Below are 24,125 nucleotides of genomic sequence, written 5' to 3'. Positions count from 1 at the left end.
CAATTCAAGTTAAGTGTTAGACACACAAAGCGCCAAGTGAAACAGTGAAAATACCTTATATTTTTCACGAGTGACCTTGAGAAGGAAGACCCCTAAGCAAATCATATTTATTTTGGGCCTTCAAAAGTTGCCAGTTTTTCATGTGTTTCGTTTTGCCCAAGCATACACTTGGATTTGGGTATCTAAATACCTGATTAAATAATAATAGGTGGGATGATTTTCAATACTTTCTAGGGAGTTTGGACACCTAAGTCCCCTTAATTTCTAATGGGACTTGGGCATCTAAATCCATTAGGCAGCTTTCAAAATCTCAGCCAGTATTAATTGTTCACACTTCTACAGTCCTTTCCATCCAAAGATTTCAGTGCACTTTACAAACATTTATTTAGTCTCACAACCCTGTGAGGTCAAAACAGATTAAGTGGTGTGTCCCAGGAGACAAGAAGCCAGAACCTATAGAACCCAGGAGTCTGACTCTCAGTTCTGCGATTTGGCTAAAAAAGCTCTTTCTTCCTCTCCGCAAGCATGCATCAATGTAGCAGGTATGCACAAATATATATAACTTTGCATATACAAAAACTTAGATGTGTCACATCGTGGACACAATTTTAAAAGTTGCTTTAGAAATTTTGCCCTTGAGATCAACAGAACCTCCCAGTGAATTACAACTTTGTTTTCCTTCGATTACAAGCAAGACTGTGGAGTCTTTACAACCATCATAATGAGCACTTATTCAAACAAGCCATAGACTTCAATAGGACTATTCAGATGAGCAAAAGTTTGCCAATAGAATGAGTCACAAACAATCTGGCCCAAAGATAAATTCTAGACACCTGAACAATATACATCAAATATGACATTTACACAATCTTTTAACCTGATGGCTTGTCCAGGAACTTTATCTCCCCCCCCACCCCATTCCACCCCATTGTGTTATTTTAAATGTGCAATAACTGAGTTACATATTTAATTTAAATGTTTTGAGCTCTTGGTTATTGTGCCTCGGATAAAGCTACTCCTTGGCCCCTTAATCTTGTGATCAGGTCCTTGGGAATCTCTTCTCTCCTTACTCATTATTGATCTTGGCAAAAGTCAGGGGGAAGGAATTACAGGGTCAGATTTTTCAAACAAGCTCATCTCTTTTGAATGTGTGGCCACTTACGGTGATGCCTAAATGGGAGCTGAGCTCTTCAGAAATCTGGCCCCAATTGTAAGAGCTGAAATCTTTTGAAAATCTGCCCCACAGAGAAGAGGAGTGTGCAATGACAGATATGGTACTGCTGTGGGAGCAACTGTTGATGTAATGTTGGAAAGGGAGTGACTATGCTACTGTCCATGCACACCAAGCCTTCAGCATAGCCAACGGGAAATAGAGGTTTCCAGAATCCTGGTAGACTCTGACTGGGCTCATATTCGCAAACTGGCCTCTAGAGTGCTTACTAAACATTACCTGATGTCAGAAGTTATATCAGGCCAAAGGTGGAGCCATTTCTTCTTTCAAGTCTATAGGATTTGCAAGGACACCTCACAGCAAAATGGCATCAACTAAAGCAAGAGCAATCCATGCTTACAGCCAGCCAGGAAGGTTGCATTATAACTAGAGATCCAAACATGGATTTGAACTGCTTAGACATCTGAAGCTCAGGGTATCTTCTCCAGCCAAGAGGAGTGGTGCAGCCACGCTTACACAGTGTGACTCTGTCCCCTTCCAGTGGCTAGTCCTAGAGCAATTTATGGAACCTGGGCTCTTTTGCTCAGGTAGTAAAGGCACCACAGGTCCCAGCTTCAATCCCTGCTGCCGATGATCCACTACACAAGGATTTTCAAATTTTAAAATGATTCTCATTGGTGAAAGAGCTGCAGAGAAATCAGCTAACAAGCAAGCAATGATAATGCCTCACTTGTATACCTGCTGCGCTACTGGGTCTGCCAACATTTATACAAGAATCAAGGACAATGATACAGAGCATTTGGCACAGATTATCAATAAACTATAGAATTACTACAATCCTATAATAAATATGACTTAGAGACTTCTGTTTGTTATTTGTAAGTGAGGTCAGCAGGAATCAGTTGGTGCATGTGTGACATTTTACCATGAAGGTTAAAGCTCAAAAGTGAGTTGGGGGAATGTGACTTCTTAATCAAACATAAGCTTGTATGTGAAATACGAAATTACAAAGTGAGGCAGAGACTGCTTGTGGTGGTTTCTTTAACCGTAACCCAAGCCATAGGCACTTCTAATGTCCGTGATTATTTCTAATGTTAGTGAAATGCAGATTCAGGTTCTAGCATCTGATTCAAAGCTCATCCAAAGCTCCCACTGACATCAGTGGACTTTGGATTAGACCTTGTGAATGAATCCGAGGAGTGAGTCTATGTGGCATCATTTTAAAAAAAGAAAAAAAAAGGAAAAGAAAAGAAAAGAAACCCCAAGCAACATAAGGTTTTCTGCCTGCGACTTTTCTTACATTTTAGATGTGGTCAAAAGAATATGAGCCAAGGAAGTGCCCAGTATGTGATCAGCTATGCTACAACTTCATCAGAAAAACGTCACTTTCCAAATGTATGTTTCACAGTTAAAGCCAAAAATAACCATGCACTCAGAGAACACTGGAGCAGTGACATTTTGCATGTAAAAATGACCACAGATTATACTGCTTTCTGATTGGCAAATGTGGTTGAGTTTTACTGACAGAGTGGATCTTTAAACTAGTTACTGGAGAAAAAAGCAATGCTAAGCCAAGGGAAGTGTATACCAAACAACAAGTGGCTCATATTCAGATATAAAACAAAGCAAGTAACTATTACAAATTGTTTTATAAGCCAGTATCACTTAACTTTCCAAGTGGTAAGTACAAATGTGCCACCTGTGTCAGCACTAAAATTCTGTCTGGCATGAAGTCGCTTAAAAAGGCCATTATTGTGAATACTGTAGAAACACAGACGGAGACCATGAAGACAGCTTATAAGAAATATTCTCAAATGTCTTCTAAGGCCTAGAATGTTTGACAGGAAAATATAATGTTCTGTCATCTATCTCTGTTCCACTCATCCTCATAGTATCTGAGCACCCAGTTAAAGGACTCAGAAGGTATGCCTACACTGCAGCTGGACTGGGAGCAAGCCTCCCAGTCCAGGTAGATGGACTCATGCTAGTTCAGCTCAAGCTAGCATGCTAAAAATAGCAGTGCCGAAGTTGTGGCTCTGGCGAAGACTCTGGCTAGCCACCTAAGCTCAGACCCAGGGGGTTGGGTAGACTTGAGAGCTCGAGTCACAACAGCCATGGTGCTACTTTTAGTGAGCTTCCAACTGCAATGTAGTCTTACTCATGGGGGCAAACTTGAAGTTGGTGCGTGCAGGTGCAACTCTTGTAAGTCACTGAAATTACACTCATGTGCAAGAGCTCTGAATCTGGTCCATGGAGTCTACAAGAACATCCAAGCACGAGAGGTATTAGTTTCATAACAGATATATCATGACTTCTTTGATTGAGATAGACCACTAGAAACTGGGAGGTGTTTTCCAGAACACCATTCACAACCCATCTCCCTGAATTCAAAAGGCAACAGCCTTCTCCACTAATCCCATTTTATATTTTTCCTTTTCAAACAAACAGAATGGTTTACTGCCATGGATCTGAGACACCTGATTTGGCTATGGTTTTTGGAAGCTGTATTATCCAAATGCTAGAAGACACCGGCATCTTGCCACATTGGGGGGCCTGATTCAAAGTGAATGGGATCAGGCCCTAAAACTAGAATGTATAAAAAACAAACATTTGCTGTATTTCTCCCTAAAGAATCTCTTTATAAATAGAATTATTCATGGATAATGTTTTAAAAGCAGTATCATCTTTTAGTGATGAATTTAAAAAAAGCTATGCTTAGAAATTCTAATGTCAACCCAGTATATATATATATGTGTGTATGTGTACGTACGTACTATTTATTATGGATTCTCTGGAAAGAATAATAGGCTTGTATTTGTTTCTATTACCATTCTACTGATTTCTTTCTCTTTATATTTTCTGTACTATAGATTTTTAATTTTTAAAAATATTAACCCTTCTTTTCTGTAGTTTCACAAGGAACAATTAAAAAAAATTACACACACACACACACACAGAGAATTCCTTAAGGCTTTTTAGAATTTCAAGCCTTGAGGCCCCAATTCAGCAGTCTGTCCCTATTCAGTGAAGTATTAATATTTGTTTAATGGTAATGTACTTAAGCATATGCTTAAATGCTTTGCTGAATTGGGGCCTGAAAGGGCAGAAGAACAGGCAGAAAAAGACTCTTTCAGTCCCTTTGGAGCTACACTAATGTAAGATGCCCATCTTTAAATGCAAAATATAAGAATGGGACCAAAGAGTCTAAACATTCAGTTACATATTTGCTCTTCTCCAGTCATATGCTTGACTGTTTGGAGATAATACAAGAGTTAACTATGTGAATTTATTTGCAAAAAGTCTTACCTTGTAATCTGTGTTCTTGTATTGAAGTCAAGAGATCTCATTGAGCGTAAGACCTCTATACATCCCAAGTACTGCAGGAAGAAAGAAAAGTTATAAAGTATGTATTATACACATTGCTGAGCTCTAGGAGAAGAAACAATCAATAAAAATTCCTGTGCAATCTTTGTTTTACATCTGATTTATCGTTTGTAAGCTAGCTTTTCATAACTAGGTTCTTTGGATCACAGGGTTGTTCTATAAATACTGCATTTCATTTACAATTTAGTCAACATATCTTTTTATGCCTAATCTCATCATAATACACAGTACATAATGTACTGCTTAGTAGTTCACTCACATTCATATTCTTTACTAGGCTTGAAGATATGCAAAGAAGTACAAATAAAAAAATCAATATAAAAAGGGGTTAAATTGAAAAATATGCCAAGATATTGTCATGTTTATCATCAATTTGTTATAAACAAATCCATATATTATGGGCCAGATTATCAAAAAGTCAGGCATACAACTTCACGTAACTATACCCCAAATCAGATATTTGAAAGAGTAAATGGTCAGTGAGAAAGACAATTGAGTATTGCATGTGCACACATCTGATCTGCACACGCCATTGCAATAAGTGGATGTACACATTATCTGCCCTTTCCCAAACTCCTAACTATTTTGTGGTCACAGATATGGGGTTCTTTATAAACCAGATGATGTGAAAAGCAACATGTTAATCCTTTAATCAGCTGATTGTAAATTCAGCTCAGAAAACCCCTGAAAAGACATATGGACAGCCGTCTATCTATTGTTCTAAAGATAATCCTGCAAAATTAGAAATATCTTACTCAAGCAGATTCTAGCACATGGCTGTCTGAATACAATCTGCCTTGCTGTCATGTTTTAAAAAAAAAAATCTAACTGAAAAAAATAAAATGGGTGAAATTCAAAACTGTTATAGGAAATGGTCATGCTAAGCCAATCACTTTCAGACAAATGCAAAAAAGTATTACAGTCCTGATTGAAAGCAAAGCATATAACTGTACATGAAAAACTCTCCAAATTACTATAAACCCACATCAGGTATTTCCATGTGGAAGTGACCAGTTAGACATAGATGCTCTGATTCTCCATTAGATCCAACCTGTATCCCACCAGTGGAAGACTGAGCATGACAGAACTCAGTTCTACCACAGCTCCACCTTGCCCCAGCCCAATACGCCGCCTCCTCCCTCTTACGCTAGGAATGCAAAGGAAGCAGGGGTGGGAGGTGGCTATAAATTCCCCCTATGCAGGGGGAATTATACACTGCAAATCTCTGGCCAGTTTAAAGCTACTTTGCACAAGCAGTAAAGTGGCCTTAGCAGACTGGAGAATCCACTTCTATAATTAGTTATTTGCATGAACAAACACCTGCTCAGCACATGGACATTAAGTGCACAGTTATCCACCGGATTTTTTGAAAAAAATACATAGCTAAAGAGAGATCTATAGATAACAGGCCTGCTCCTTTGCTCTAGTACACTGTTTTTACACCAGTGTAATTCCAGTAAAGTCAATTGAGGTATGCTGGTGTTAAACTGGTGTAACAAAGTAGAGAATTAGGCCCGCATTCTTTGGAATAATGGATAGCTGGGTGTCCCAAAGTCTAATCAAGAATTTTGTACTGAAGTTATGAATGTCTGATTAAAGGATTATTTTGTAGGGCTGTCGATTAATTGCAGTGAACTCACGCCATTAACTCAAAAACATTAATCGCAATAAAAAAACCAATCATGATTAATCGCACTGTTAAACGATAGAATATTTAATAAATTTCAATTGGTATTTTTGGATGTTTTTCTACATTTTCAAATAGATTGATTTCTATTACAACACAGAATACAAAGTGTACAGTGCTCAAATATTTATTACAAATATTAGCACTGTAAAAATGATAAACAAAAGAAATAGTATTTTTCAATTCACCTCATACTAGTACTGTAGTGCAATCTCTATCATGGAAGTGTAACTTACAAATATAGATTTTTTTTTTTGTTACTGTGATGGGGCAAGACCAGATGGCTATAGAAAAGTAGTGGGAGATAGATACATTAGCTCCAGGCTAAACAAATCCCTGGTACCAGGTTAAGTGAAATGGAAGCTGCTCCAGGTCAATGAAGACACCTGGGACCAATTAAGAACTTTCCAGAAGGCAGAAAGAATGCTAGGTTGATTGGGACACCTGAAGCCAACCAGGGGCTGGCTGAAACTAGTTAAAAGCCTCCCAGTCAGTCAGGTGGGTGTGCATGTCAGGAGCTGTGGGAGGAAGTTGTGCTGTTGGAGAGGCTGAGTAGTACACACCATATCAGGCACAAGGAAGGAGGCCCTGAGGTAAGGGTGAAGTGGAGCTTGAGGAAGTGAGGGCTGCTGTGGGGGAAGTAGCCCAGGGAATTGTACATGTCATGTTTCTAAAAGGTCAGCTACCATAGCTGATACTATTAGGGTCCCTGGGCTGGAGCCCGGAATAGAGGGTGGGCCTGGGCTTGCCACCCCACCTTTGCCCCCTGATTAATCACTGAGACTGGGAGACAACAGAGACTGTGCAAGGAAGGATAACTTCCTCACCTCCCTTGCTGGCTTATGATGAAAATGGCTCAGTAGACTGTGACCCTTGTCTAGAGAAAGAAGGGTTACATGGAGGGTCACAGTGAGCCTCTAAGGCTAGCAAAATCCACCAGGAAACATGGGACCCACAGAAGCAAGGACAGAGCTTTGTCACAGTTACATAACTGCACTCAAAACCAAAACAATGTAAAACTTTAATGCCTACAAGTCCACTCAGTCCTACTTCTTGTTCAGCCAATCGCTAAGACAAACAAGTTTGTTTACATTTATGGAAGATATTTCTGCCTGTTTCTTATTTACAATGTCACCTGAAAGTGAAAACAGGTGTTCGCATGGCAGTTTTGTAGTAGGTGTTGCAAGGTATTGCAAACATTCATATGCCCCTTTATGCTTTGACCACCGTTCCAGAGGACATGCTTCCATGCTGATGCTTGTTAAAAAAAATGGTGTTAATTAAATTTGATTGAACTCCTTGGGGGAGAACTGAAGGCCTCCTGCTCTGTTTTACCCGCATTCTGCCATATATTTCATTTTATAGCAGTCTCAGATGATGACGTAGCACATGTTTGTTTTAAGAATACTTTCAGAGCAGATTTGACAAAACACAAAGAAGGTACCAGTGTGAGATTTCTAAAAATAGCTACAGCACTTGACCCAGTGTTTAAAAATATGAAGTGCCTTTCAAAATCTGAGAGGGATGAGGTGTGGAGCATGCTTTCAGAAGTCTTAAAAGAGCAACACCCCAATGCAGAAGCTACAGAACCTGAACCACCAAAAAAGAAAATCAGCTTTCTGCTGGTGGCATCTGACTTAGATGATGAAAATGAACATGTGTTAGTCCACTCTGCTTTCGATCGTTATCTAACAGAACCCATCATCAGTATGGATGCATGACCTCTGGAATGGTGGTTTAAGCACAAAAGGACGTATGAATCTTTAGCGCATCTGGCACGTAAATATCTTGTGATGCCAGCTACAATACTGCCATGCGAACGCCCGTTCTCACTTACAGGTGACATTGTAAAAAAAGTGGGCAGCATTCTCTCCTGCAAATTGTAACCAAACATTTTTGTCTAAGGATTGGCTGAACAAGAAGTAGGACTGAGTGGACCTGTAGGCTCTAAAGTTTTAGATTGTTTTGTTTTTGAGTGCAGTTATGTAACAAAAAAATCTACATTTGTAAGTTCAACATTCATGATAAAGAGATTGCACTACAGTACTTGTAGATCAATTGAAAAATACTATTTTGTTTTTTACAGTGCAAATATTTATAATCAAAAATATAAAGTGAGCCTCTGTACACTTTGTATTCTGTGTTGTAACTGAAATCAATATATTTGAGAATGCAGAAAACATCCAAAAATATTTAAATAAATGGTATTCTATTTAACAGCGCAATTAATTGCGTAATTAATTGCGATTAATTTTTTTAATCGCTTGACAACCCTATTATGTTGCTATTAACATTATCTGGAATCTTGACAAAGTGTCTTATAAAGGAGCATACAAGTATACAGAGATTGTTTGTTTTCATATGCCAGCATAGATTGTCTTTTAATTTCTCTATAAAATGTTATTGGCGTCATTGTAGCTTGGAGTAAAATGAAAGATTGAGTGACTACTGTGAGCTGGTTGATTCTGTTGTTGTGGTATAAGAAACTACAGTTTGGGGGATAGATTTGTTTCAATATATTTTTTTTTTTTTACCTTTTTCACTTCACTTGTATCTCACCTTCTGGGTTTTGAAGTTTCTAAAATCTTGATGCAAAAGGTGTCAGCAAATATGAAGCCAAACTTTAAAGGTCAGATCCTCAGCTGTTTTAAATGAGCAGGCTCTACAGAACTTAGTGGAGTTACACTGATTTACACGAACTGAGGATCTGGCCTAACCACCTAAAATTAAAAATGCAAAATATATTTGAGACCCCAACTGCATGTTTCTACCATGACCTGTTTGTATCCACATATTTTGCATGTGCAACCCAGACACCTACAACAACATTTTCACGCTTTAGAGCATAAAGTTAAGATGCTAAATATATATTTAGATACCTCTGTAGGTGGCTTGATTTTCCTGGGGGCCAAACACCTAAAACCCATTCAAGTAATCAGCTGATCTCAGTGAAGCTATGCTAATATACATCAGCTAAAGATCTTTGGTGCAGCATATTGAGGAGTGTCTGGAATTATTTAGAACCAAACTCTGAGGTGTAAATTAACAAGCACACGGCACTGTAGGAACAAACGATAAAGTAGCGTACCTTACTTCAATGGAATTGTTTTTCTATTTTCTACAAATTATGCCTGATGATTCTACAATACACTGATGCTTATCTATTTATAAACTACCTAAAAGGGAAAAATCGAGAAAGATGACTGGACGTTTCCTGAATCACAGAAAACCAGCATGGTAATACAAAATCATGGGGGCTACTAAAAGCAAAATGGTAAGACTTGCAGTATTCCCTATGTATCTAAGCTAAGATGGCAACTCAACTTTTTTTTTTAAAAATCAGAAGATGCCAACCTTTAAACATCACGTTTGCAAACAACAAGATGGCTGTAAATACTAACTGCCACCAGAAAGTACAGATAAAGTCCCCAAAGCCAACAGCAGGATGTATGTATCTCTCATACGTGGTCATCCTCAAAGCACTCCAACACTAATATTGACCTCTGAGAAATATCCACTTGAAATACACATACAAAGATCCACCAAAAGATATAGTCAACTTAACAAAAAAAAACCAAAGACCAAAGACAAAAAAAACATTTTCATTTGTACTCTTTCACTGAAAAGAAGAGCCTATCATTTGCTCCCGGCACTCCATGAAACACTTAAAAATGCAGTTATAAAAAACAGACTACTCCTGTAACCTCCACCCTTCACCCAACACTTAGCAGCTAAAACATACGGATAACCTTAACAAGCTTCCACCAGAGTCTTCCCAATACTTTACAACTCAGGAAAGCTCATGGGTCTTGCAGCACATACTGGAGTAAGATTATTCTGAACTAGCAAAGAGCATGTTCCAAAGCTATGGGACTCTTGTGAACAATGTGATGCCGGCTGGCCCCTCTGTCAAGCAACTGTGGCAGTTTGGCCTGGAGAAAGAAGCAGCCTTTCAAATAGATAGGTCCCCACCCACTTAGGGCTTTGTAAATCAAAATCAACACCTTAAATTCTACCCAGTACCTAGAAGGTAGCCAGTACAGATCCCAAAACATGGCATCTCGTGTTGCTGGAAAGATGTATCCATTAGCAAGCAAGTTGTTGAATTCTAAACAAGCTGTAATTTCTGGATAGATTTTAAAGAGTGGCCATATGTCTCAGAACTTCTTTCAGGCCACCTGAAGTATCTCTTTTTTACATCAATGTTTTTTAACTAACTAAAAAATGTTTAGTCAAGACTTATTGCTAGACAGGGTAGAGTTTTCTGTATTTACGGGGAAAAAACGATTCCATGGAATGAATGCTCAGTGTAATCAAGTGTTTGGAGTGAAGAGAAAAGAGTGTAAGCACTATCAGCCAGTTTTTGCTCAAAGTGAATGTTAAAAATTATTATTCCGTGTTTCATAGGCTTAATCACACTACATTTCTGGAAGAAATCCTCCACTCCAAGAAATATGCACATTACTGTTGAGTCAGAATCTGGCATTAGAAATACCAGTATTGTTAATAAAAATATACAAAGATGTAGCCCCACGTAGAGTGGATTGCAACAGTCTAGTCTGGCAGTGACAAAGACATGGATGACAGGTGCAACATCTGCACCTGAAAAATACCCAGAGCCTCCTGGCCATACATAGATGGATAAAGCTTGCCTGCCCATAGCTGCTACCAGATTTTCCAATAGCAGATGGGAGTCCAGCCAGACTATATATTGCACACCTGTCTCACAAATGTTGAGCAACCCCCTTCAATCAGTCCGAAACAGGGTTAGAACTCCCAACCTCTGCAGCTGAACTACTGGGACATCAATACCTAGCTCACCATTACTATACAGGTCTTCCTAATGAGCTAAAATGGACTAGCAACATTTGCTTAAGAAGAGGATTGTCCTCAGTGAAGTCCCATAGCTCATGACATTACAGATTGCACCAACAGTACACAACGCCATGTACAAACTATGTCAGAGATAGCATGGTTGTGTTAGCAAATAATACGTGCACCTGCCATATACAGCCTTTAAGCACCCCAGTGCCTTCAGATCCTAACACATATAGAGGCTGCTATAGTTGTGGAAACTACTGACGATAGCTCTGTGGTGATGTGAAGTAGCCTCAATGTTCTTGGGTTCTGGGTTGAACTACATCTAATATTTGAAAGAAGAAAGGTCTAAAATATATTGGAACAGATTCTGTAATAAGCCCACTAGAAGCACAAGTTCTTGATGCTCAGGCTTAAAGCATATTTCTGTTTTGGAAAATACTGTAAAAATGGCACATATGTACTCACCACATCTGTTCCTTGTGTGTAGTCAAAGTGATATCACTTGACTTTCATTATTAAATTGATAATGTGCTGCATTTTATTCTTATTAGCACTACACAATATGACTAAGTGACTGAAAAGGATTTACTTCCTTTTTGTGCATCAACAAGATTGTTCACTAAATTCTAGCTGCAGGGACCATCATGAATAGTTAAAAGGCAACGGGGTTGTGAAAATGTCACTAAGGGGGCAGTGCATAATCTGAAAAAAGGCTTAAGTGTGTAACTCAGGGCATAATTTAAAGGCTACAGGGTTGACCAGGTGTAACTGAGAGCCTAATTTGGGCAAAAAGAAAAGGAGTACTTGTGGCACCTTAGAGACTAACCAATTTATTTGAGCATAAGCTTTCGTGAGCTACAGCTCCGATGAAGTGAGCTGTAGCTCATGAAAGCTTATGCACAAATAAATTGGTTAGTCACTAAGGTGCCACAAGTACTCCTTTTCTTTTTGTGAATACAGACTAACACGGCTGTTACTCTGAAACCTGTTAATTTGGGCAGTATGCATTTTACAACTGGTGTTGATACATGAGAATAAGCGAATCCAGACTAATTCTCAGGTCCCAGGTTGAGTTTCCAGGGTTGGCAGTTACAAACATCTTATATAATGAGCATATTTCTCCTTGACATCATTGAGAAACAATAAGCTTACTGTCATGCAATGCCATTTTTACAGTCCCTTTTCATAGTACAACTGCACTTAAAGTGCGTCCTGCCTAGACCACCACCCTGGAAGCATAGTCAACAGGTTGCCACCCTTTTTGTACTCAAGCCACAAAACTATTATGGTAATTAATGTTTTTAAATTGTTGTTTTAACTTAACATTTATTATGTTGAACATCTCACTAATTTGTACTGATGGCAATTGGGAAATACATTGCAAGTGACTGAATTTAGCCAATTAGTAAGAATACATAAAAAAAGTAGAGCTAATGCATCACAAAATACATTTGGTCATTTACTTCACAAGCAGATCATTGCTTAGTTTCAAATATTCATGATACTTCATAGCATATCTTTCTAGTAAAACTCTGCAATGTATTTGTAAAACTAATGATGTCTTAGTAACATAACCCTTCTGTAGCAATTGCAATTAAACTTGTGGAGAATTAGGGGGAAAACCACTGATTTCTGTAAAAACAGACTCCAACGAGAGACTGCTGAATTGGAATTAATTTGCAAACTGGATACAATTAACTTAGGCTTGAATAGAGACTGGGAGTGGATGGGTCATTACACAAAGTAAAACTATTTGCCCATGTTTATCCCCCCCACCCCCACTGTTCCTCAGACGTTCTTGTCAACTGCTGGAAATGGCCCACCTTGATTATCACTACAAAAGGTCCCCCCCCCATCCCCACTATCCTGCTGGTAATAGCTCACCTTAAGTGATCTCTCTGGTTAGTGTGTATGGTAACACCCATTGTTTCATGTTCTCTATGTATATAAAACTCCCCACTGTATTTTCCACTGAATGCATCCAATGAAGTGAGCTGTAGCTCACGAAAGCTTATGCTCAAATAAATTGGTTAGTCTAAGGTGCCACAAGTACTCCTTTTCTTTCTTTGAAGTCTGTTTCTGAAGGTTTTTTGTTCAAGTACAACTACTTTTAAATCTGTTATGGAATGTCCAGGAAGATTGAAGTTTTTTCCTACTGGCTTTTGTATGTTACCATTCCTGATGTCTAATTTGTTTCCATTTATTCTTTTACATAGACTGTCCGGTTTGGCCAATGTACATGGCAGAGGAGCATTGCTGGCACATGATGGCATATCACATTAGTAGATGTGCAGGTGAATGAGTCCCTGATGGAGTGGCTGATGTGGTTGGGTCTGCTGATGGTATCGCTAGAGTAGATATGGGGACAGAGTAGGCAACGAAGTTTGTTACAGGGGTTGGTTCCTGGGTTAGTATTTCTGTGGTGTGGTGTGTAGTTGCTGGTGACTATTTGCTTCAGGTTGGGAGGCTGTCTGTAAGCGAGGACTGGCCTGCCTCCCAAGGCCTGTGAGAGTGGGGGGTTTGTTTTCCAGGATAGGTTGTAGATTGCTGATGTGCTAGAGGTTTTAGCTGCGGGCTGTATGTGATGGTCAGTGGTGTTCTGTTATTTTCCTTGTTGGGCCTGTCCTGTAGTAGGTGACTACTGGGTACCAGTCTTGCTCTGTCAATCTGTTTCCTCACTTCCCCAAGTGGGTATTGTAGTTTTAAGAATGCTTGATAAAGATCTTGTAGGTATTTGTCTCTGTCTGAGGGATTGTGACAGTGCCAATATATCCTTTGAAAGTTTTGATGGCAATAATATTGGAAATGGATTTCTACAATTTCAAATAATTAGCAAAGAGGTGACCTGTTTTATTCCCTCCAGCGTATTTTGCTCTGCTTATGAAAATAGATACCTCTTTCACTCCAGATTGAAAGAGCTTTGGGAGTACACCATTGTCTCAAGGATGAATGTGTAATTGCTTTAAGTTCTTATGTGGCCAAGTCTGCATCCTTACTTGAGTAATAACTTATTCTGGCATTAGTCTCATTTAAATCAATGGGATGACACATGAATTAAAGCATTACTCACTGTGACGGGGGGGGGAGGGGGGTGCACAAATCAGGCCCAAATGATTATCCAAAACCATTTAATTTATCTGAGACACATTTTTCTTGGCAGATGATTCCTCATAATATGCCTTAAAGCACTGGTTCCCCACATTTTCCATCCTGTGACCCTATGTTATAAGAAAAGAACATTTTAGGACTCCCTTCTCTACAGTTGTGGGACCCTACTTCCATCCAGCCAGTATAAAAAGAGAGATTGGTCATGACCCCTAGAATGAGAACTCATGCTTTACAGGCACTCCAGATAAAGCAGAATAGGAGAATCTCTGATCGGTTTTGTGGGAAATAATCTTTAACAGGTAAAATGTGAAGTTCTTACTTAGGCAACCTCCCATGGAAGTCAGGGTTTGTCCTCTCACTCCTCAGAGCTAAATTGAGCCTTAAAAGGCATGTCTGAGTTGGATGAGATGTGGAAGAGCTATGCTGTAGCTGGAACCCCAGGAAGAATTCTGGCTAACTCATTCAGTCTCCCTCCTGAGGTTCTTAGGGAACGTATGATGCAACAACACTTTGTCACACTTTAAATGCATAGTGTTCATTCCCCTGCATCTGGCTAGCGCCTCCTCTGGTGAAGAAGTAGGTGACATGGCCTCACCTTCACCCTGTCCCTTGCCACTAGACTCCATGATGGCTAGTACCACTAGCAGCATGGAACAGTGACTCTACATCACACTCTAGCCCACGCACAAGGCGTAAGGGGAAGAAAGCTCCCTGCACTCTTCTTTACCTCCCACGTTTGTGAACCCACACACAACCTGGTGCTACATTTGGAACAGAAACAAATGTCCTACAACAATTAGGAGGAATTTGTATCTGGGATGTTTTAAAGTGGGCGGAATATGGGCCTAGTCCCAGATTGTGACTGGACCTATTGAGACTGATTACGTGCTGTATGCTAAATGATGCAACAACACTAGAAAGTACTGCAGGTAGAAGTAAGAGTGGAGGTTTGAGAGTAGGAAGTAAATGCAGGTGAGTAATAGCCAGACTGTTTTAGGTCAGCACTTAGAATTTAGTTTTTCTGGTGCTTTAAGATGTAAATATTTGGCTTTAAATGTTCTATTTAGGTTCTAAGTGAGATGGCTATTGAAGCCTCCCCTATTTTGAGTCCAATTATATATATATATTATCACATTGTACATTATATAGTAACACAAAGTATTCATGCAGTCAGATTCCTTGACTTCTAATGGCCCCTCTTCACAAAGATGCACTCTGCCTCATGTAAAGGAATGTATAAATTTGAAGAGTGCTGATTAGTTACGACTTTTTTTAACTTGACATTTTTTTTATCTTCACATCAAGACTTCAGCATATTTTCTAAGGGTTCAGCCATGCATTATGTTCACATTGTGCTCTGGGGGGCAATGCAGAGGGGCACCTAGTCCAGGGGAGCTCCAGGCAGAATTCCTCCTGCAACTACAGAGGGTACAGGGAGAGGGAGCTGGCTGCTACATTCCTTCAGGCAATGCAGCATACTCCAGCTGCTTTGCTGTATCCCTATTCGTGAATAGGGTGCCACAGAGTACACTGGGGGAAGCATAGGGACTGCACTGTGACAGGCTCTTGCACAGGATAGGGGGAGATTTCTTGTGCATTCCCATTCCCTCCCTGTGCACTTCATTGAACCATGCACTCACTAATATTGTGTTAATTAATAGATGTTCACAGCCTCACTCTGGGTGAGATAAAATCATTTATCTTGGCCTTGTTTAATAGTAAAACAAGTGTCAACATATATATTTACAGTATAAAAATAGCAGCATGGAACACACTGTAGTTGAAAAGGCAAAAAAAGTACTATTTAGTGTTGCCATACGTTTGCAGGTTTTGGTAAATTTTAGAGCAATATGTAATCATACACAAAAGTTTACAATGAGTCAATTTCTCATTTTCTTTTTCTCATTAAGAACTGTACAGAATGCATGTTCTAGCCCAGACACAGAACTCTAAGTAAATATTGATTGAATAGAAATGGAACAGAAAATCTGAAAACAAGTTGTCTTTAGAGTTCAACAACAAATAAGACTTGACCCCTTCAGCTGTGAATTTATGGTCACAAATTGCTCTAAACAAATAATGCAATATTGCAGTACTTCTACACTAGTTTAAACCACCATTAAATATTATGGTTAATAGTTTTTCATGCCTCTTAAATGGAGAAAACTATCACAAAAATGCAGTCAGCTAACAGATGATGCAGGTCTGGAAAAGGGGAACTAGTTTTTGATTACTAACTAAAGTTGTACATAATACAGTTACTAGCTTGTGCTAACTACAGCTAGAAAGAATGTAATCTATATGGCACATGCTTTATTAATCCTTAATTGGTGAATAACAGTCTATTGTTTGACTGCCACATTCTATTTGAATGCCAGGGTAGTTCTGCACAACTGTAATAGCAAATGGATTTAGGGGACTGTAAAGGTTCAGACTCATTCCTGCAGTGCCTCCTGCTGGTAGTCATCGGGAATTAGCTCGTCCAGCCACCGGAGCTCCCTCTGCAGGCTGGTGATCTGCCTTACTGCTGGCCCCCATGTCCCTCCCAGGACCCAGTGCCCCTTTCTCTGGGGTGCTGCACCCCTGGCAGTACTCCCACATTCTCAGGTTCTGGGTCTCCCCACCCAGGGGAACCCTCACCCTCTAACCCCACCTCGCCTCAGCCTTGGCTACTGCCATTCTCCACGTAGCCCCTTGTATCGGGGGTAGACTGCAGTGTGTACGCCACTCATCACAGGCAAGGGGGTTTTGGACCTGCTGCCTCCGCCTACCCGTGGGCTGCCCCTCTGCAACCCTGCACCTATTCGGCCTATAGTCAAGCCTGCAGCTTGAGGCTTTCCAGGCCAGAGCTCCCAGCTCCTCTGGCCCTTCCCCAGTCCTGCTCCAATCTAGGTGTCCTGCTCCGCACCTTGCAGCCAGCCCCTTCTCCTTCTACAGGCAGAGGGAGACTGGGGGGGAAGGGGGGGCTCCTGGCTTACAGCCTCTTATAGGGGCAGCTGGGCCTGATTGAGCTGGCCACAGCTGCGGCTGCTCCCTTAATCAGCCTGGGCTTTTCACCACAGCCCCAGCCCTGTCAGGGCCACAGCGGGTAACGACCCCGCTACAGGGACATAGATGCATGTCCTGTGGATGAGTTCAATGCCTCCCAGAAATCACTTTTTAAAAAATCAATTGCTGCAAACGTTCCATAGTGTATGTATGCTTTTTTTTTTTTTTAAATGGTACCTCATTAATTTCATTTGGGTTTTCTGTGAAGTCTACAATTCGATACTTTCTCCATTTTGTTCTCTGAACTATTTGCTTCGTTTTCTGATAATGAGGTCATTGCTAAAATTATATTGTTAAAATTGTTATGGAAAAGAGGTATGCTTCATAAGCTCTAGATTTAATTAGCACAGTAGAAACTTTTCATAATGGACTGCAGAGAAAAAAGAGAGATTCCAAATTTTTTTTGAATCAGTCCAAAATATTTTTTAAATTCACTTTATAAAACAGTGGATCTAGACAACAGCACCAGGAACTTTAGTATTTGTTTAATACTCAATGTGCAAATTCTTTAAAAAAAAATCAGGGCCAGTTTTAAAATTTTCACTGCATGACTGTGAGTCACCGTATATTATTTGAGGCTGTGCTTTAAATAGCTTAAAAGCTTCTACAATTAATTTCCTGTGAACTCTTTTGGATGGGAACCTTGTCTTCATATGCGTTTGTTCAGGTACCATAGGGCTCTGATCCTGACTTGGATCTCCGGGCTCTACTAGAATATAAATATTCAATAAGAATGATATCAATAATAATATGAATGACTAGACAATGGTTTTGTCGAGCTAAATCTACCTTATGACTAATCTACTGAAACAGCTTCTGACCAACGAATGACAACCATTTTGTCCTATCTTACATACAAACCCTGTAGGTTTAGTTGCTTAAATGATAAAAAGATTCAGCCTCCTATGACAATGCAAAAAGTTATCATAAATAAACTATAAGTTCCTTCAATTAATATATGGACTTCACACACACACAAACAAATGATGTCATGTATCTTAAATTATGTCATGGATCCTAAAAAAGCTTATTAAGAATAATTTTGTGAGTAACAGAACTATTTTTTGTCCTTCTAAAATAGACATAAATATATATAACTATCTTACTATTTGAGAGAAAGCTATGTCTTGGTACTAATAAGTGAGATATCCACTTATTAAGAAATCAAGATTTACTAAAACCCTAAAGAGGATCAAAATAAGCAAATAAACTGTCATGGGAAAAGAGGGAAGGTCTTCTCGTGGATCAGTAACTGGTTAAAAGATAGGAAACAAAGGGTAGGTATAAATGGTCAGTTTTCAGAATGGAGAGAGGTCAATAGTGGTATCCCCCAGGGGTCTGTACTGGGACCAGTCCTATTCAACATATTCATAAATGATCTGGAAAAAGGGGTAAACAGTAAGGTGGCAAAATTTGCAGATTATACAAAACTACCCAAGATAGTTAATTCCAAAGCAGACTGCAAAGAGTTACAAAGGGATCTCACAAAACTGGGTGACTGGGCAACAAAATGGCGGATGAAATTCAATGCTGATAAATGCAAAGTAATGCACATTGGAAAACATAATCCTAACTATACATATAAAATGATGGGGGTCCAAATTAGCTTTTATCACTCAAGAAAGAGATCTTCTCTGAAAACATTTATTCAACGTGCAGTGGCAGTCAAAAAAGCTAACTGAATGTTGGGACTCATTAGGAAAGGGATAGATAAAACAGAAAATACCATATTGCCTCTATATAAATCCATGGTATGCCCACATCTTGAATACTGTGTGCAGATTTGGTGGCCCAATCTCAAGAAAGGTATATAGGACTTGGAAAAGGTACAGAAAAGGGCAACAAAATGATTAGGGGTATGGAACAACTTCCATAAGAGGACAGATTAATAAGATTGGGACTTTTCAGTTTGGAAAAGAGACAACTAAGGGGGGATATGATAGAGGTCTATAAAATCATGACTGGTGTCGAGAAAGTAAATAAGGAAGTGTTATTTACTCCTTCTCATAACACAAGAACTAGGGATCACCAAATGAAATTAACAGGCAGCAGGTTTAAAACAAACTAAAGGAAGTATTTCTTCACACAGTGCACAGTCAACCTGTGGAACTCATTGCCAGGGGATGTTGTGAACGCCAAGACTATAACAGGGTTCAAAAAAGAACTAGATAAGTTCATGGAGGATAGGTCCATCAGTGGCTATTAGCCAGGATGGGCCGGGATGCAAAACCATGCTCAAAATTGCTCTTTTTTTCCATGGAATTTAGCTAATCTGTACACTCCTTCCGCTATACGTGATAATTCATATAAAATTGTGTGCACCGGAGAAAGTGAGCACCTCTTGCAAGGTACTGAGTGACTCTACCTCTCACTGACTTCAATGGGAGAAGAGAGTGCAAAGCCCCTAAAAGGAAATACAGCACACCTCACAGAACTGGGCACTGTGGGTACAGCACACAGTTCAATGTCAACAGGACATGCCAGTGGCAGTTTTGTATGCTTAATAAATAATACTTTTCATGTCTGGTAATATGGTTCATGAATAATCAGGCATACAGGATTTTATTCAGTAGAAACTTTTCATTTACTGGGGGAAAAGTTCCCCTAAGAATTGTTGTGCAGTGATGTAGAATATTTTCACCATACATTTGAATACATTTTCCCCCATGTTGTCAGGCTGTTTACTCATTTCTTCCACATCTGGCTGTGCTCTTAACTGCTGAAATTTAAATCCTGTCCTTCATTTCTTGTGTCAGCAGATGCAGACAGGGGAGAATAGACTGGTTAGGGAAGTCACTACATAGCACACGAGCAGAGGCATCAGGGAACAAAAGGGCTATCCAGTAAACCTCAAGAACTGCAGAGACCCTTTACCAACTGGTATATCTCTGCAACTCTAATTACAACCTCAGGTCTTTATAATGAGTTAGTGGTTTTAGATTTGTCCCCAGTGAAAAGTTCTAACACCATCTCAAAACCAACACATATAATGATAATTCAGTACCACTTAAAAGAGCAAGGCCATGGAGTCGGTTAATGGATGGAGAGTACATTTTGTCTCATCCCAAAAGGGCAATTCCTCTAAGTCAACACTAAGGTTTCATTTCTGGCATGTTAGAGATGAAGTACTGCCGAGAAGCAAATTTCAGCTCCCAGTTCTGAAAAATTTCTAATCTTCATTAGTGTGGATAAATACATGTTCAAAATAAATTTGGCATGAACGCTTCAGAACCAGATTCTAATCTTTTTGTATTTCCTATGCTTGTGTCCATGAATTAAAATCACTATCACTATAGCTCAAAAATACACATGCAGTACAAAAAGTAATGGGTCACAATTTCACTAGCTGCTTCTATATAACTGCACTCACAATTTTGCATGTGCAAACTTTTGTTTGTGCATTTTTTTCACCCGTTTTTGCATGGAAAAAACTTAGTGTAGAGTTTGACATGCATGTATTGGACAGCTATAGATCTTCCTATTTTATTTTATGTAAGCAAATGCATTTTGCATCATGCATCCAAGTTTTTCTGCACAAATATCACCTGTGGAAAACTGCACATGCAAAAAACTTTAATGTACCAAGTTACTGATGCAATTTTCACGTCACTCTGATTATCAATGAGTGTGAATGAAAATATATGCACTATGCAATACTGTATCAGCAGTGCATTGTTTATTCTTCATTAATGCATACTTAAATAAGATGAACTACTCTGCCACAGTTGTCAGAGTATTTTGTTGCCCACCAACCATCTCTGACAAGATACATTTTCTTAAAAGCACTGTGTAGATTAGTTCTAGCAGCTTGTCACGCATCAGAAATCCTTTAATATGAACATGCAAAAGCTTCTGCAACCAAAACATTTTGCAACAATAGAAGATCCTAATGACATATGTTAAACCACAAATAGTGTACAGTATATCTAGATGTATTTAGTATTAGTATTGCCGTAGTACCGGGCAGCCCTATTCATGGACCTGGACCCTATTGTGCTAGGCGATGTACAAAGACAAAACAAAAAGTTGGTATTTGCTCTAATATAAACTTGTTATTCTGAACATCATCAGACAATACAGTGGCAAAAGTGTCTGAGTCCTATCTGTGCTACAATCTCTCCCACTTTTACTTTCAATGTAGCTTCAAAGGTCATCATTAATTTTGAATCCTGAAAGGGCCAGCATAGATGCAGCTCAAATGTAGATATGTAAATCCAGCCTGTACTCATACTTCAGATGGTTTGCAAAATTCTTGTCAGTTTTCTTCATTTGGCAAAAACAAAAATTGTTAGAGAGCACACCTTTTTAATGTGTTACGCATGTAGGGCTGTCAAAAATTTTAGTTCCACATCACAACAACTTGGCTGTATACCTTCGGCCAAATTAACTGCTCTAGTGTAAGCTGTTGAAACCCTATTAAATTCAATGGCATTAAACCAATTTACGCTGGGGTCATGGTTGCATAAAAATCAATGGTTTTTAAAAAAAAAAGTTAAAAATGGATTTTTTTTAAAATGCTTTTTGAGGAAAAAAATCTATCTAAAGATAGTTTTAATTAAGATACTTTATAGCTCAAAGATATCTCATTATGGAATAGGGATTATAAATTCTAATTCTATAGTATGAGACAATATATTCATGTAAATATTTAAGAAAAGTCTTGTAAATGAGTGCCAATAGTTCATGGATTAGGGACCCAATCTTATGGGGCTCCAAAGGCTTCTGTATAGATTATTTAGGTTAATCTTTCTATCTACCCAATGGGACTCAGTGCTCAGTCTAGAAGATACCATCAGAGATGCTTAGTTTTACAGTTCTCCAGAGATCACATGCTTGTTAACAGCAAACTTGTTTTTAAATAAATTAATATATAGATGTGAGAAATAATGGACCTCAACTCTATTGTCCCTCTGCAAATTTGTGTACGCAGAGTCAATCCCTTACCTCTCTCTAAAAGTGCAAAGTTTCAAAAAGTAGATTGTTGGGGGCAGAATAGATCTGGTCTGGAGATAAATGTGAGAAGGGAGGGACAGGCAGTAGAAACAAAAGTGAAACTGTTTGAGCAGCATATTCCAGAAGTCTGGAGGTCTTTCTGAGTGTAGCCTTCATTGATTTGTGATCTACCATACAATTCTCTCACTAGAAGGCAAAACCTATAATGGCAGCAGGTCGTAAAAGAGACTCAGTTTGGGAATATTTTAATGAAGTTCCTCTGCCTGTGGGTAAGACAGGCATGTGCGCAAAATGCAAACAGCGCAACAAAGAAATGCAAGGCCTGGTTGCCCGAATGAAATAACATCATGAAAAGTGTTCCTTCTCAGGAGGAAGCTGTGTTGAAGATGGTGAAAGGAACATGTCTGAACATGCAGGATCTTCAGGTTGGTAAACTTTTTTATTTCATACTTTTTTCTTAAGGACTGCCTGTCTTCCTTCTGGACTATTCTTGAATTCTCATGTTTAAGCAAAAAATATAGTTGTTATGCTATGTTACTATCATTTTAGATGCAGTTCTGATAAAAAAATAAACAGCTGAAAGAGGCAGGTCTTCCTTTTACAATTTCACCTTTAAAGTAGTACTGAGTGTCAGTGAATGCAGTGAGTAATACTAAATGAGCAGTATGGTAATAATAATTAAATAACTGCATTGACTTATTTTGTTTAGGAGAATCCATCCTCAACATACAGGATTCTGAAGACTATCCACCTTCAAGATCACCATCATTTTCTACAGTTTCAGAGTTATCTGCTACATCATGTATGTCACATAGCCACAGTATATCACCTGTAGCAAAAAGAAAAAAACATCTCCATCATCCAGGAACAACCACAGATAAATTTGTGATAAGAACCAGCAGATTACAAAAAGAGGTAATTGATGAAAAAATTGCCTGGTTTGTTTATGAAACAAACTCTCCTTTCCATATGATTGAGAACCCACACTTCATTAACATGGTTCAGTCATTAAGACCACGATACAGTCCACCCAACAGAGCAGATGTCACAGGCAAATTGTTGGATAAAGTGTATGAAAGAGAAATTGAGCAGTGTGCAAAAGATCTAGAGGGTGAAATTGTTAACCTGAGTCTTGATGGGTGGAGCAATGTCCACAATGATCCTGTTTTATGTGCTTGTGTGACAACAGAAGAAGGGAATGTCTTCCTTACAGAAACAGTTGGTACAACAGGAAATGCACACCCAGCAGAATACTTACAAGAAGTAGCAGTAAAAGATATAGCAAACTGTGGAAAAAAAAATGTAAATGTCTTAAATGTTCCAGATTATGAACAAACAGGAAAATGAAGGTGAAGACGACTGAGTTAGCGGCAGAAGCCAATATTTTAAATTTCTCATGTTGACCTGGCTGACATAGTCGATTTAATTTTTGATTTTTTTAATATTTTATTTAACTATTTTAGTTAAAAACAATTCTAACAAAAACAAACCTGATTTAAAAAAACTTGAATGTTTAACTACATTCAAAAATTCATATGCTTGTTTTGTTAAAATATTATGTTTGCTGTTGAAGAAAAAAATCCAAAATACATAACATTGTTTTAGTTAAATAAAACAATTTAAATGTCTGTCTGGTGATGTTCTCCTCCTAATACAGCATGGCAAGAAAATCCTCCAAATATTAATGATTAACCTGTTGAATTGGAGATAGTTCACCTCCCAATGACTTCATAGATATCTGCTTCAATTACCTTTCGTAAATGAAATAACCAAACAATCATTCATTTTCTGATATAGCTGTAAAACTAATCTGAAAAATTTTCAAAATACATCACTTTAAAAATGTATAGCGTGTACCTTCTAAAAATGAAACCTACATCCATCTCTGAGTTGTGAAGAATGTGTCTTAAGGTTATAACAACCACCGGGAATGCACTTTTATGTAGAAATCCA

The 24,125-nt window shown here is 38.7% G+C and overlaps 1 protein-coding gene across 3 annotated transcripts in view; it reads right to left on the bottom strand.

Moving 5' to 3' along the window:
- Window positions 1-24,125, bottom strand: part of SHC3 (SHC adaptor protein 3) — an 85,121-nt gene that overhangs the window by 40,583 nt on the left and 20,413 nt on the right. For all 3 annotated transcript variants that reach the window (XM_043547411.1, XM_043547410.1, XM_043547409.1), the window contains one exon: window positions 4,478-4,548. In XM_043547411.1, the coding sequence (XP_043403346.1) occupies window positions 4,478-4,548 (71 nt within the window). The remainder of the gene's footprint in view (window positions 1-4,477; window positions 4,549-24,125) is intronic.

Source organism: Chelonia mydas, chromosome 5 (assembly GCF_015237465.2).
Source record: "Chelonia mydas isolate rCheMyd1 chromosome 5, rCheMyd1.pri.v2, whole genome shotgun sequence".
In the NCBI taxonomy this organism is placed as follows: domain Eukaryota; kingdom Metazoa; phylum Chordata; order Testudines; family Cheloniidae; genus Chelonia; species Chelonia mydas.
The sequence above is the reverse complement of the archived record's forward strand: the minus strand, read 5'-3'. Positions and strand labels throughout refer to the sequence as shown.